Consider the following 14,338-nt stretch of genomic DNA (forward strand, 5'->3'; position numbering starts at 1 on the left):
TATCGGTTAAAGAACATTCTTTCTCTAAAGAAATCAAAACGTAAAAGATTCATAAAATAACTGGTTATACAGTCTTGAAGGAAGGCATTTTTTCTCAATATTCTAATTACCTATGTCTTAATCTGTGCTGCATGAACATGATAACAACATGTTAATTGGAATATCACACATCAAAGTAAAGTTATACATTAAGGCTGGTATCAATTAATTCACTACCGGAAACTATATTCTATGACACATGATACATAAAACTATTCGCCTTTTAACTCCAATATGTTTTAAGAAAAATCATCACCCACTGAAGGCTTGCATGTGATATAAGACGAGGTGTACAACTGATCCCCAGCTCCCTGATGCTAATGGGACCAAAGTTGAAGATACAATTGAAAACTTCTCCTTTAAGTAGGTCAGGGACAGTAGGTGAATCAGTTCTTTTCAAAGGCCAAAATGAATGAGCTTTGGTTAATCAAACTTCATCTTCTTACCATGCATACATAAGAATTACAGAAGTCTTCAATGGATCTGCGTATATCAACACAGTATGCATAACAATGGCACCCACTGTCCACAAAATATGTCCAAGTCAGGAAATCTAGCATAATATGATAAGCCCTTAATTGTTCCAACGCATATGCTCCATGAATACTATAACAATTATAGTGAGAGGTACTAAGCAATAAACATCATGTAAGAGATCAGTGAGGTTAAAACACAGACTATATCAATGTGAAATCAGACTCGCATAACCATGAGTATATGTACATGCTACGATGCAAACTAATCAGAGATAACTGGCAATAAAATAAAATGTCTGGATTTTATAACTCCATGTCTACCCCTTCTTGAATATTCCTCTCATTCAAATGTTGACCTAAAAATATCTAAAAATGAAACAATTCTCAAACAAGCTGGGCTAGGCTGACTGGTTGACTGACTGCAAGAAACCAAACAATGAAATTTTTGTGTTAATAATGCAAGTCCATTAATTCATACAGGGAAGATGTAGGTATAGATATAAACAGTGAAAAAACGACAAAAATGACTTGTTATCTCAGGGTGTTAGCTACATATGGACATAAAAAAATCTAAACATAAATCTCCTAGCTACAACCATACATTGCAGCCTTTATCATAACAGTGCATCGATGACTGCAAAGAGACCATGATAATCTTTGGGGTAAATATGAAGAGGTGGTTACTAAGCCTGGCCTCATACTTTGTCTCCCAAAGGACCTACTTTTTCTTTTTCTCTCTTAAACAAGCCACTAGATTTAGGAGATCATTTACACTGCTTTGTTGTCACTGTTTAAATGAGCTGGGTAATGATTAACAACTGCTAATTTACGAGAGGGCATACCTCTCTGGGAGTCAGGCAAACCTAGTTTCACTATCATTCACCAGTTACTAAGATACTAGTTCATTAACCAAGAAAGCATATCAGACTAATGTGTGATATTAATTTGAATATGTGTGAATATCTGCCTGAAATTCACATCTATCCAGCACAGCAAATTTCAGTACCAGTCCAAAATTATCTCTACATACTAATATAATCTGGACTGTTTAACATACACATGCCTTTTTCTGTGTAAAACCCCATTAGCATCAATATCATCAGTCATTTGGTTAAATCTGTGACTACACACCAGTCTGTCTTAGTTTGACAATCCATATGCTTTTCCACAGCATAACAGTTTCTTGTTGCATGTATCAGTACCGAGCTTGTAACCAATGACCAGTTTGTTGGCAAAGAAATCCTAGGTATATGTATCCCCGTGCACTCTCTTCTTTTTCTGTCTTCAGCAGTTCATGACTGGCCAGCCAAGAGTATGTGGTTGCTTGCGAGGGTTTTTGCCACTTTAGTCTGGTAGTTTGAAAATACAAAGCTCAAGCTGAATAAATCCCATCTGCGGGTAACTGGAAGCAGGTGTCTTTTAAGCTCTATCAAGTACTTTTCAAAGATTATATACACAATTTCAGAAATAAACGCCACAGGCACTTTTTCATACAGAAGTTGATTAAGTAGTAGATATCCTTTATAGGAATACAGAAAAAAATTATACGAACAAACTCTGAATATGACTAAAACAATCATGACTTTAACATATCTATATATAAAAAAAGTATATATCTATATGTATATACATCAGAGTGCTCAAAGTTGGTAAGAAATTCATCACAATAAATCCCAATGGTAGTATCACGTAAACCTCTAAACACTGAACCCCTTCTAAAGCAAACCTTTGTCTTTTAATATATGCTCTGATAATAAAAGACAATATCTGCTTTACTTATGTGACAGCAACAGTAGCACACACAAGACTTTGGTTATGATTTGGACATTCAGCCTGTGAAATATTGGATGTACCGTAACAGAAGTCTCTTAGGAACATTCCGTACTGTGTGCTCCACTTTATTCAGGAAATGGGACATGGAATACAATTTTAATATGAAAAAAAGTATTTCAGAGAATAAGGCACCCAAGACTTCTCTAACACATGGGGGAGAGAAAATGTCTCGTACATGTGACATTCTGCATCCCACATCATCAATGCCTAAATAATGTATGCCCAAGTGAAATGGGCACCTTCTATTGCCCCTGATTATCAACATCTATGTGTTGGCATGGATGGTCATTGCATTGCCTTCTTTGCCCCTATACAATCCAATGGGATGCCATCTCACCTGGCCAGGAAACACGAAGTAAGAAATGTACCACCTTAATACTATTTACACATCTTTATCTTGCAGTGCCTTACAATGCTGTTGGCATTATCATCAATAAGTAACCCTTACTTATGACCATGACATGATTTATGGGTCACTGATTAACATCTCTTAAAAAAAAGAGTACATCCATTTTACCCAGCGAAAACAGAATCTAAATCTGTCTTACACTAGTTAAAATAAACTCTTTAACTGTAAGTATATAAAACCACAAAAGTAGTATTTATTGTCTGTACATTCTATACAACAGGGAAGAAATCAGGTGGCTTTGCAGTATCAATCAAGCCTTTCTAAATTAACAAGAACCATACCTTCTGCTCAATGACATCTGTAATACAGACATAATGGAGTAGTTTCTACAACCATCCTTGACATAATCATTTCACAAATGAACACCAATCACGGTCACAGGCACATAATAGTTTTACCCAATGAAAACAGGGGATCAACATGTCTTACATTGGTTAAAACTAAAGTCTCTTACAATATGTAAAGGCACAGGCAACAGCAATTAGTGCACAATTTTCAATAATGCAATTCACTGGTGCATTACTTCTTATAAACACGTTTTACCCAGTGAAAACAGGAGCCAGTCTGTCTTACATTGGTTAAAACCTAAGTCTCATGCAATATGCATTGGCACAGGCAATAGCAGTTAGTGCACAATTTTCAATAATGCACTGCATCAGTGCAACACTTCTCATAAACACGTTTTACCTAATGAAAACAAAGGCCAGTCTGTCTTACACTGGTAAAAACTTAAGTCTATTACAATATGTCTTGGCAACGACAACAACAGTTATGGCATACCTTTCAAGAATGCTTTTCATCAGAGCATTTAACTTTCATTAACAAGTTTTACCCAGTGAAAACAGAGGCCACTCTGTCTTACACTGGGTAAAACTTACATCTATTACAATACATAACGGCACTGACACCAACACTCAGTGCCTAAGTTCCAATGCAGAAACAATGTCATGACATTAATTAGGTGGCTGCGTCTTTATGAAAAAAAGAATTAGGTACTCTCATAAAATCTACTGTAATCAAATATTATTAACAATAAATTTCACTTTAGTTTGAATCCCACAGTACCCCATACAAGACTGTTTAAAAGTGATCTCACTCGACATTACATAACGTGGAACCAAAGGTGTTGCTCCTCTGACAATATTCATAGGGATATAATTCTGAATATCAGATAAAATGTTACTACTGGAATTCTAAGGTCACTGTGATAAAATGCCTTACACAGAATTTGGCTAAAATGCAATACCAACAATATGTGCCCCATAAAAATCATGATATTTATGGCAGATGGAGAACCATGAATGCTACATAAGGATAAAATGGTTTTTGAGTAATCTCATCTGAAACCTTAAAAAGTAAGTTCCAGTAAAATATTGAGATAAAACATTTACTGAACTACAGAAAAAAAAAATTAAGTTTACACAAATGAATACTATGAACAAAGCACTACTAATGGAAACCTTGCTTGCGTCTTTGGTCCACACAAACTCAAAAAAAGTCGTATCATGCACATTATTAAAGACTGACCATAATCAAATACCATGCACACAAGATACCCAACACTCAAATATCTCTCTCCCTATGATAAATGATGATGAGAACGATCATACAAAAAAAATACCTGCTCTAACCAGTAAAAATAGACATAAAAGAAAATCTGTACTTAGCTATTTGTACTGTAAGGGTAAAGGAGTTTTACCCTCATACGATCCCATCTCCTGAATATCATCTATTCTCTCCAGGAACTCCATTCAAGGGGGTGGTCGAGGCAAAAGTGTCTCCACTTATCCCTATCCATACAAACGCCTCCCTTGCATACACCCCTTTCTCTCCATCCAGTACTTTTTTATTCCAATACCTTTTAAACTTTCACATGCTGTCCATCATTACTTCATCTTTCATTTTATTCCATTCATCCACCTCTCTTTACAATTTCATGTTAAGTCCTCTGGTTACTTACTCCATCTCTACAACTCTCAAAGAACTGTCTAGATCATCACTCTAGTCAAAAACTTAAAGATTGTGATCAGGCCATCTCTCACTCTTCTTTTGTTCATGGTGGGCAAGCTTAAAGCTTCCAGCTTTTACATGAACCTCGTCTCTATCAATTCCAGAAGCATCTTTGTTGCCCTACGCTGGATCTTCCCTATGAGCTCTTTGTGTATCTTTGGGTGTGGTGACCAAACTTGAGAAGCACATTCTAGTTTTGGCCTTATGTAAGATAAGAGCAGCTTGCCAAAACATTTTTGTATCTTATGACTTATAAGTTATTCTAATATTTGCCTGTATTTTGTCTCCTTTACTATACGTGGGACTCTACCAAAAGGGGAGGGACGATGTCAACTCCCAAGTTCCTCTCACACATAAAATTCTGAGTTATTTTCTTTTAGACAATACTTATACTGAGGCATTCCTTCAATGTCCCAATCTCATTACTTTACATCTGCTTGGGATGAATCTTATCAACAACATGTCAGACCAACTCCGGGGTTTCTTTAGGTCCCGTTGTAAGTTGATGCACTCCTGCTCACTCTTCACTTACCTTAAGACCTTTGCACCATCTGCAAACATTCAAACAAGAGTCCATACCTTCTGGTAAGTCATTCACAAAGATCAAGAAGAGTAACCATTCCAGAACAGAATCCTATGCCACTCTGCTGCTGACCATCGATTTTGAAAAGGCTCCTCTGATATGCAACCTTTGTTCCCTTACACTTAGAAAGTGCTTTCTTTCATGATGTTTCCCCCTTATTCCTGTCTGGTGATCCAAATTCTTAATCAGCCCATCATGGGGTATAATGTCAAAAGCTTTCCAGCGGTCCACATACAAACATTTCACCCCGTCTCTCCTTTCGTCTGAGACAAAGCTCAATCTCCAATAAAAATCTTAAGAGGTTTGTTTCATATGACAGCCTTTCACATTAGTAAAACCAATATCTTTTGAACAACTGCTGTTAGACTATGTCAAATAAATCTCTATTATCAAAAGGCTCTCAATATCTGGCTAACGTTCTCTAGCATATATAGTATCAAGTGCTTGTTTATATATCCTCTGACGTTCTCTAGCATATATAGTATCAAGTGCTTGTTTAAATATCCTAAGTGCTGTCTAGGACATACAGCACCAGATGCATGTTTTTATGATACATCAACACCAAAGTCGACCATCAACAGCCTAGCCCTAATGATTATCCTATGGTGAAGCTTGAACACTTCACATGCCTCAGTCAGTGGTTTTTTCACTTGTTCTCTCCACATATCTGAACCATTTCAGCACATCCTGGTCAGCTCTCTCAATGAGACAATGCTTACCACCACAATCCTCTCTCACCATGTCCTTCCTTACTAGGTCAACATACCTCACACCATATATCATTCACAGGCATATCACTTCCAGCAAGTCTACCCCCTCCTTTCATTTGTATTCATGGCCCATGATTCGTAACCAATGAAGACTCTTGGGATTACTGTAAATTCAAACATACCCACTTCACTCTACCTGGCACTTGACATCTTACCATGTAAAGGAGGAAGTCAGTGTTTGTCAGGGTTTCACAATTTTTCAAATTGTTTCTCCTATATTTGATAATGTTTCATTATATATATGAATCCAATGTTTTTCCCCATGTATCAATACAATCAAAAGAGAACCCAATTTACAGTGGATATTCATTCAGCTGACATTCAAACTGCCATAACCACAGTGCTTAATCCTAAAAGAAAATGTAAAACAAATTTTTTTTAGAACAGCACATTACTTTGAAATTCATACTTGACTTCCCCCTAAACAAATCTGCAGAATGGACGTGTATATAACAATGTTGTAGCGTCTATGACAAACCTATGAGTAAATATTCAAGATTACATCAGACAGTTTCTCAGAATTAGTCTATAGTTCCTAATACCTCCATCATTTGATGTGCTAACATGACCTCAGCTTCTCATCTAACTTCCAAAAGAACTCATACAAGAAAGTCAAGTAGGTTCATGAAACAGTACAATAAAACACAGAAATGATGTGAGGGTACCTGCAGAATGCATCAAAAAAAGTGCCATTAAGGCATGTGAGACCATTAGAAAAAAATCAGGAAAGATGAATATTCACTAGTCGGTTAACTCACACAACAGCAAACATTCCATAACATAATCAAATATGGTAGGCGTACACTGAAAATGCAAGGTGTTGAAAAAGGAAAAGCAATGAAAATATGACAAGAGGGATAAAGAAAAATTCCCCTCTCATCTCAAGGGTTTAAAATAGGAAGGGGACGAAAATTTCAGAAACGAAATCGGTATAAAAAACTGTCATCTGCATGCAAACCTCACGTATGACAACTACATAAAAACTAGTCCATTCTTTATTTTCAATACCAGATATAAACATAAATTAGATAATATTTGCCAGCTGTATACATTAGGGTTTCCTGCCTATATATGGATCAGTTTTTACCTTTAAATGCTTCATACCACCGCAGTGTAGCTCCAATGATTTCCTTGCATTCATTTCTGCATAGCAAAGCTGCAAATCACAAAACCATACGTTATTTTGCATAACTTTGAAATATATGAAATCGGTTAATTAGCAAATGCAATTCAAATATCATTATAAATATGAAAAGGAATAAATAAAATGTGGTTTTACAAAGAAAAAAAAATCAACACAGTTAAAACTCATATATTCTCATATACTCTTTCCTTGTATCCCTTATCTTTGATGCTTTCCCAAAAACACTCTCACAGAGCTAAAAAAGAGTAATTTTTCTCCAATAACTACATGCTTTTCCCATCTTTTGGAAATAATGTCGACAGGTAAACAGCAGCTGCATTTAAACCCATGCAGTCTCTCACTGTTAAATACAATGTACCAAAATCAAACACTATCATCCATAGCCAAGGCTCACAGGCTGACCTAGGGTTTAAAAACCTGACCACTTCATGTATCTTTGTTATGCCCATTGCCCCCATATACCACAAACATCTCGCCTTTCAAAATAGTCAAGGACCTGACACTTTAAACTATTCTTTATTCCATAATTCCATCTCCTCCTGTCCCATGCTCCCTCTGCTTTTGACACATAGATCCTCTCTGTCAGTCTGTCATCACCTACCATCGTCCTACGTCTAAACCATTTTTGCACATCTTTGTCAACCTTTCAATCAAACTACACTCGCTACCACGTTCTTCCGTGACAATATCATATCTCACAAAACTGACCCATCTCACATCACACACCTTCATTGGTGTAAAGCATTCCACTTCCAGTGCTTCCACCCTCTTCCTTTCACTTGCATGCAAAGTTTAAGATTTGCATTCATATAACACTGTCTGGACTACTCAGTATCTTCAATCCAAGTCTAGATAAATACTTCAATGTTATTTGTTACGGTATAATATCGCTACAATGCAACTTCTACCCCTTTTCAGGGAACAGCCTCAGTGAAGCCATTTCAATTCAAAGCACAGAGCTTTTCCTTTTCATACACCCTTCCCAAAGCATCACTACTTCATCGCAATCAGACTGTCTGTGCATGAGAACATCTTGTCCACTACTAACCTCCAACACATCTCAACAAGTATATTCAAAAGTTACATCTTTACAGTTTGAGCATTCCTTTTTGTCACTTCCCACTTGCTCTCTTTTTCAGCCTTTGCTGATATGACCTACAAATGCTTTCTGTTGTACTTCTCCCAATCATTCACACACCTTATCTTCTGATATCTAATCAGATACTTAATTTTCCTTTCCTGTTCCAAAAGCAATCTTATTCCACCATTCGCTATTCTTTCTCATACACCTGCATCCTACTTACACATCATACACTTCACTCACATACTTAAGCACTGCTTTCTACCCCCATTTCATTTTTCTCACGTATGCCATGGGCCACTTTTTCAAGCTCACTCATTATCACCACTTTTTCATACATATGTCATTTCTTCCTTCCCTATAGCCACCAACTTTTACTCACAGGCAAAAACAATCTCACATTCCATGAACAACATGTTCACATCTGACATTCTCTTCTATGTACACTTGCCAATAAACACATAATTCACGTATGGCTACAGGATGCCAATCTCACACACCCATATACACTGACATCTGCACCTTTTTCCAATTACATACATCTGATACCTAATCCTCTTTCAGTACAGATCTCAACATGCTCTTCCCCATTTTCATTCAAACCAGGGATCCCATGACCCTCCTGATTATTGTCCTCAATTACCATTGTCCATCTTTGTAATATAGATCCCCCAGGACTATAATTCAATCACCTGCATCAAATTTGTCAGAGAAGTCATTAAACTCCTCCCTCCCTCAATGTACTCCTTTCTTCCTCATCATCTCATTGATCTCTTAAATGTACTAATGATCACTCACCTCCCATACTGCACTTTCTCTCTACTCCACATCAACCTTAAACTTAATTCCTTATGCTCTTTAACAGTCCCACAGCTCATTACCCATCATTCCTTTGCTCTCATTTTCTGACTTCCTATGCAGTTTACCACCAATAAGCACTACATATTTGGACCTGGGTTTTTATACAAGGTGTAAGGATATCCAAAACTTTAAGCCGCTAAAACCTACTTTCTTGAAGTAGGTTCTACAAAGGGGGTGAGAGGGTCTAGCATAACTAAGCAAAGATGTACCCTTAAAACCCCCTTTTTCCCACTGACCGTTCTTTTACACTTGTCCAATCACACTCATGCCTCAAAAGTATAAAGGCCCCATTAATCCGACAATCACACATGACATACTTTCCATTATTCTAGATGAAACATTTCCTTATTTCACCTCTCTTCTAAATCCCATTACCAAATTTTCGAGTTAAAAACTTGAACATGTTCACATAGCCCTTTTTTTTTAACTTATACACTCACATCTGAATCACTTGGGGATATCTACTTTGCTAAGAAACTTTCTACATTACCACAATACTAGAAAACTGTATCATGTACTATTTCCCTTACCTCACAGTAGTATCCCACCTTCCCTGGTTGGCTTTCTATGTATTTCACTGTCACGAAACTGCCATATTCTTCAGCTACAAAAAAGTTGCAGAAAAATATCATCACACATATAATCTAAGCATAAAAAGGAATCTCTAAAACCAGTATATACAAAAGTATATACATTATATCAATTACCATTCTGATATTTCTCCGAAGATATTCCTATTCATTGGCATTTCTTCCAAATCTCAGAGATTCATAAGTACAATTTTTGTATGCCATCATCTGTAAGTCAGAAGTTTGATGAGATGATTTTTTTTCTACTTAAAATCTCTCTCTAAAAGAAAAATTTTTGTAGTTTTAACACAAGTCTCATTCCACATCTATGTCAAATGAGGGTACTCAGTGAAATCATGGGTATAAGGCAACCGTTGCTACATTCCAAAGGAGTGCACACAGCGTGTCCTCCCAAACCTGGACACTCTTAATGTTAGATCCTCCAGAACCTAAACATTATGAAAACCAATCATGTCAGGGTTCGGTCCCGAAGAGGCAGGGGACATTCCACTTTATAGATATTTGGTTTGAATGAAGCAATTAATGGTGCACTGTTTTTCTCCCATCAGCCAGATTAAGTCCCTATCCTAAGATGATCATTTGGGGTCTGGGAAGATATACGCTCTTCTCCTAAAGCCTTGACTATCTCAACATCTTTCCACACCAATTAATCCGGGTTTGGGAGGAAACACAATCTACTGTATCTATATTTTCTTGTGGCTGACCTCCTATGAGCTGAGGGAACTCCATAGAGAGGGATCCTAGGACAGGTGTAATGGAAAGGGGAAACATATAATCTAAATTGCCTAGTTTTAACTACAGTGATTCAAAGGAAAAATGGTAGGGATTTTCTGGTGTCTCCTTCCAGCAACCCATCCCACCCCACACTACAACTGTCTCACTTATTAGCATGACTTCATCAAGGAAGATAGTACACATCATGCTTGTTCTGTCTTACATCAAAGGATGACAGTAAATACCAAGAAAAATTTTGAAGCATGAGAAAAGCTAGGTAACACAGTGAAGGCTCGCAAATTTGAGGTAGGGCTCATAACTGCAAAAGGAGTTCAACGAATGAAAGAAGCATCTGTAAATGACAAAATAAACCACTTAAAGAACAGGATGGTGAATGGAAAGCAAAGCAGAGGTTACATGTATTTTTCGGCCAACCTGGAAATTTGTCAAAACAGTAGCTGTTTGCTACAGAGGTAGCAACTTACAAGACAATCAGTGATTTAAAGGAAGAATAATAAGATCATTCTAGTATCATTTTCGTTGGCAATTCTTTAGTAAGACACTGGGACAGTGGACTTGGAGCAATGAACAGAAGAAAGAAAAGTCTGAAGATAAGACCGAGGATGTCCCTGGAGAGTTTTACAACACTCTAGAACACTTCCAAGGGAATGACTTTCATTGTCTGGGAGGGAACCAACATGTGGTCTACACCACAATAAATAACAGGCAGGTATAAGGCCTTTGTTCATAAGTTCAGAAAAGGCTGCAGAAAGGGGACTGTAACAGGATTACAGCCCAGATACCACATAAGCTTCCTGTGCTTGAAGTAAAATGCTGACTATGACCTGATGAGACGAAACAATGGAAATACTTCAGTTATGACATTAGTCTTTACGGTAAGAACAGCCTCCATCTGAACTAAACAAGGAAAGAATACACAAGCCAAGTTCTAGAGAACTTCAGGCATATGCTATGTTGCGATAGAAATAAATGGGCCACTCATTTAGTACAAGAGACACCAAGACAAAGTCCTACAGTGGTGGTCAATCAAGTAAGCTGACCCAACCATGGATGCTACGATATGGTCAGTCTGAGGTCAGTAGCCTCGTCCAGGCAGGGCAAATCCTTCTACAGACCCCCTATAACCCTGACACTCCACATACCCTTCTTTCCTACACTGTTCCATTTGAAATTTGCATTACTAGAGCTGAGGGAGTTGTTTTAATTCAAAGAAACATGTAAATAAGGCCTAAGTAACTGACTACCAAGCTCTTTCATAACTGCAAAGCAAAACCAGTATGACAAACAAAAGTACTGAAAGCATAACGTGATACCAGAATGAATTTACTTTGCATGCTCTCTCAAAAAAATCAATAACAATTATAATAAACAAATACATCTATGCAAATATAGAAATATAGAAAACAAGTATGACAAAGAATTAATGGCAAGTAATAAAATATTTCATTGATGTCCAAAAATACCTAGGCACAGTTACAATAAACAAGCTAGATGCAGGCATTTATGACTCAATTACCTGACCGTTGACAAAACAAAAATATGCTCTGTCAAGTTATGAATAAAGTTAAGTTGCAGGCTACAACTTGACTCCTAGTTATGGACGGATGAATGACACTAAAGATGGACAAAGTGTCTGCCATGCTGTGCAGGTGACAAAACTATTTGACAAAGGAAACACAAACATGAAAAAAGAAATTTCCTAAAAATGTTAACTAGAAATGTGTCCCACGGAACATCCATGTTGCATGCAATGCAGCACACAATAGCTACAAGGAGAAAAGCAACAATGGTTGGAAATCTTTGAAAATACAAAAAAAAATTAAATGAAGTACCAAGGCCAAAGATGGAATTTTCTCAAGAGCAAGGAAAAACCATTTTATAAATAAAATAATACTTTTGTTCTTTACCATTCAATTCTTTTACTACTGAGAAACATCTATAGAGATCTACAAGTTTTCATGCTGTGACCAAAGTTAACATGCAACTCCCACAAAGGCAGATAATGACTAACAAAACAACCCCGAGAGTCTACCTTTCAATGCAGGCAATACTAAAAAAAAACAAAAGAATTCTTTAAATATGTAAGACAAGGAAAACAAATGAATTAGAAAATATACGTAATGATGATAAAGAAATTACCTCCACATCAATCAAATCCTTCAATTTTTATTAACTGTCAAACAAAATAATATAATAAAAAATTCAGGGCCACAGAACACGATGCTAAACTTAACAAAAGTTAAAAACCTCAAGTCACAGAAATACTTCGAACACATCATCCTAACTAAAAGAGAACTGTCCTCAAGAGTCTTCAACAAGGTCAGACAGTAATTAATATTCCCTGAAACTGAAGGTAAAGTATGTAACCAAAAGCTGCCATCCACATATAGTACAAAGGAGATAAGAATTATGCTAATGTCCAATTATTCTCATGTTGGTTGTAAGTAAAGTAATGGAAAAAATACTCAAGACAAAACTGCAAGATTTTATTTTAACAATCACAACACCAAGCAATCAATATGGTTTTCTTAACAAAAACTTTTAAGTAACAATTCCAATGCAGGCAATACTAAAAAAAAAAAAAGAATTCTTTAAATATGTAAGACAAGGAAAACAAATGAATTAGAAAATATAAGTAATGATGATAAAGAAATTACCTCCACATCAATCAAAAGTACACCATCAGGCATAATACGTTCACTTTTAAAATTCATTTGAGACTACAATGTACCTTTAAATAACACTGCATAGGAGACAAACAATGAGCAAGGACTGACAAATGGCTCACTATCAGGAAGCAACTAGCCATTTCAAATATGAAAGCCTCTAAGAGGCTGAATGTGGAAAGTAGGGCGCCTCTGGGATCAATCCTTGGCCTCATTCCTACTAGCCAATATGAAGGCCTCTAAGAGGCTGAATGTGGAAAGTAGGGAGCCTCTGGGATCAATCCTTGGCCTCATTCTTTATATAACCTACATCAACAACCTGAAACTAGGTCTCAAATTCATAATATCACAACAATACAAAGTTACAAGGAAAAGCTATAAATGATCAACCCTGGAATAATTCAAAAAGAAACCCTAACAACTTAGCAGTATAGTTATGTATCTATCCAACTACATCTCTGATGCTCGTTCCCACTGAAACTCCCTCAGAGGGATGGCCATGGCATTAGTCTCCATAACTAGTGAACTCCAGTGCCACTTCTCAGCCCTTAGTGCCTATCATGCAGTGTTCGCAGAAGCTCTTACCCAATGTTCCTCCTGAATACTTATACCTACTGCTCCTTCCTAATGTTCCTTTCAACTACTACTACCTAACGTTTCTACCTACGTTGATAGATATGTAGTTATGCACAGAAGGAATAAAAATACTACCTAAATAAAACTAAAAACACTACCCATAGTAAATGAAGAAAAGATCTCTAAGTCAATATCGGAATGAATTTGAAGGACATTAAACAGTGAATAAGAGCAAGCAAAAAAAGCAAAGCAAATACCAAGTCTTATAGCTAAAAACAAAGACCACTAAACACCAGAAACGATCCTCTTTTCAGTGCATTAGTAAGGCCACATCTTAAAAAATACAATCCAGTTCTAGTCCCCAAACTACAAAATTATGGGAACAATTTATGAAGAGGAGTGATGACTAAATCCCTTTTTCTTTGGAAAAATAAACTGCATAAGGTCTTGATGAAATAAAAATCTAAATTCTGAATAAATCTGATCATTAAACAAAACGAAAACCCTTTTGAAATAAAGGTAATACAGTCAACAGAACAACTGGAATGAAAAAAGTTAAAACTTA

At 36.5% G+C, this 14,338-nt stretch overlaps 1 protein-coding gene across 4 annotated transcripts in view; it reads right to left on the minus strand.

Moving 5' to 3' along the window:
* LOC139767523 (uncharacterized) overlaps positions 1–14,338 on the minus strand; it is a 63,406-nt gene that overhangs the window by 23,355 nt on the left and 25,713 nt on the right. For all 4 annotated transcript variants that reach the window (XM_071696973.1, XM_071696972.1, XM_071696971.1 and 1 more), the window contains 2 exons: positions 9,737–9,810; positions 7,208–7,276 (listed from right to left, as the gene is read on the minus strand). In XM_071696973.1, the coding sequence (XP_071553074.1) occupies positions 7,208–7,276; positions 9,737–9,810 (143 nt within the window). The remainder of the gene's footprint in view (positions 1–7,207; positions 7,277–9,736; positions 9,811–14,338) is intronic.

This window comes from Panulirus ornatus, chromosome 61 (assembly GCF_036320965.1).
Source record: "Panulirus ornatus isolate Po-2019 chromosome 61, ASM3632096v1, whole genome shotgun sequence".
NCBI lineage: Eukaryota > Metazoa > Arthropoda > Malacostraca > Decapoda > Palinuridae > Panulirus > Panulirus ornatus.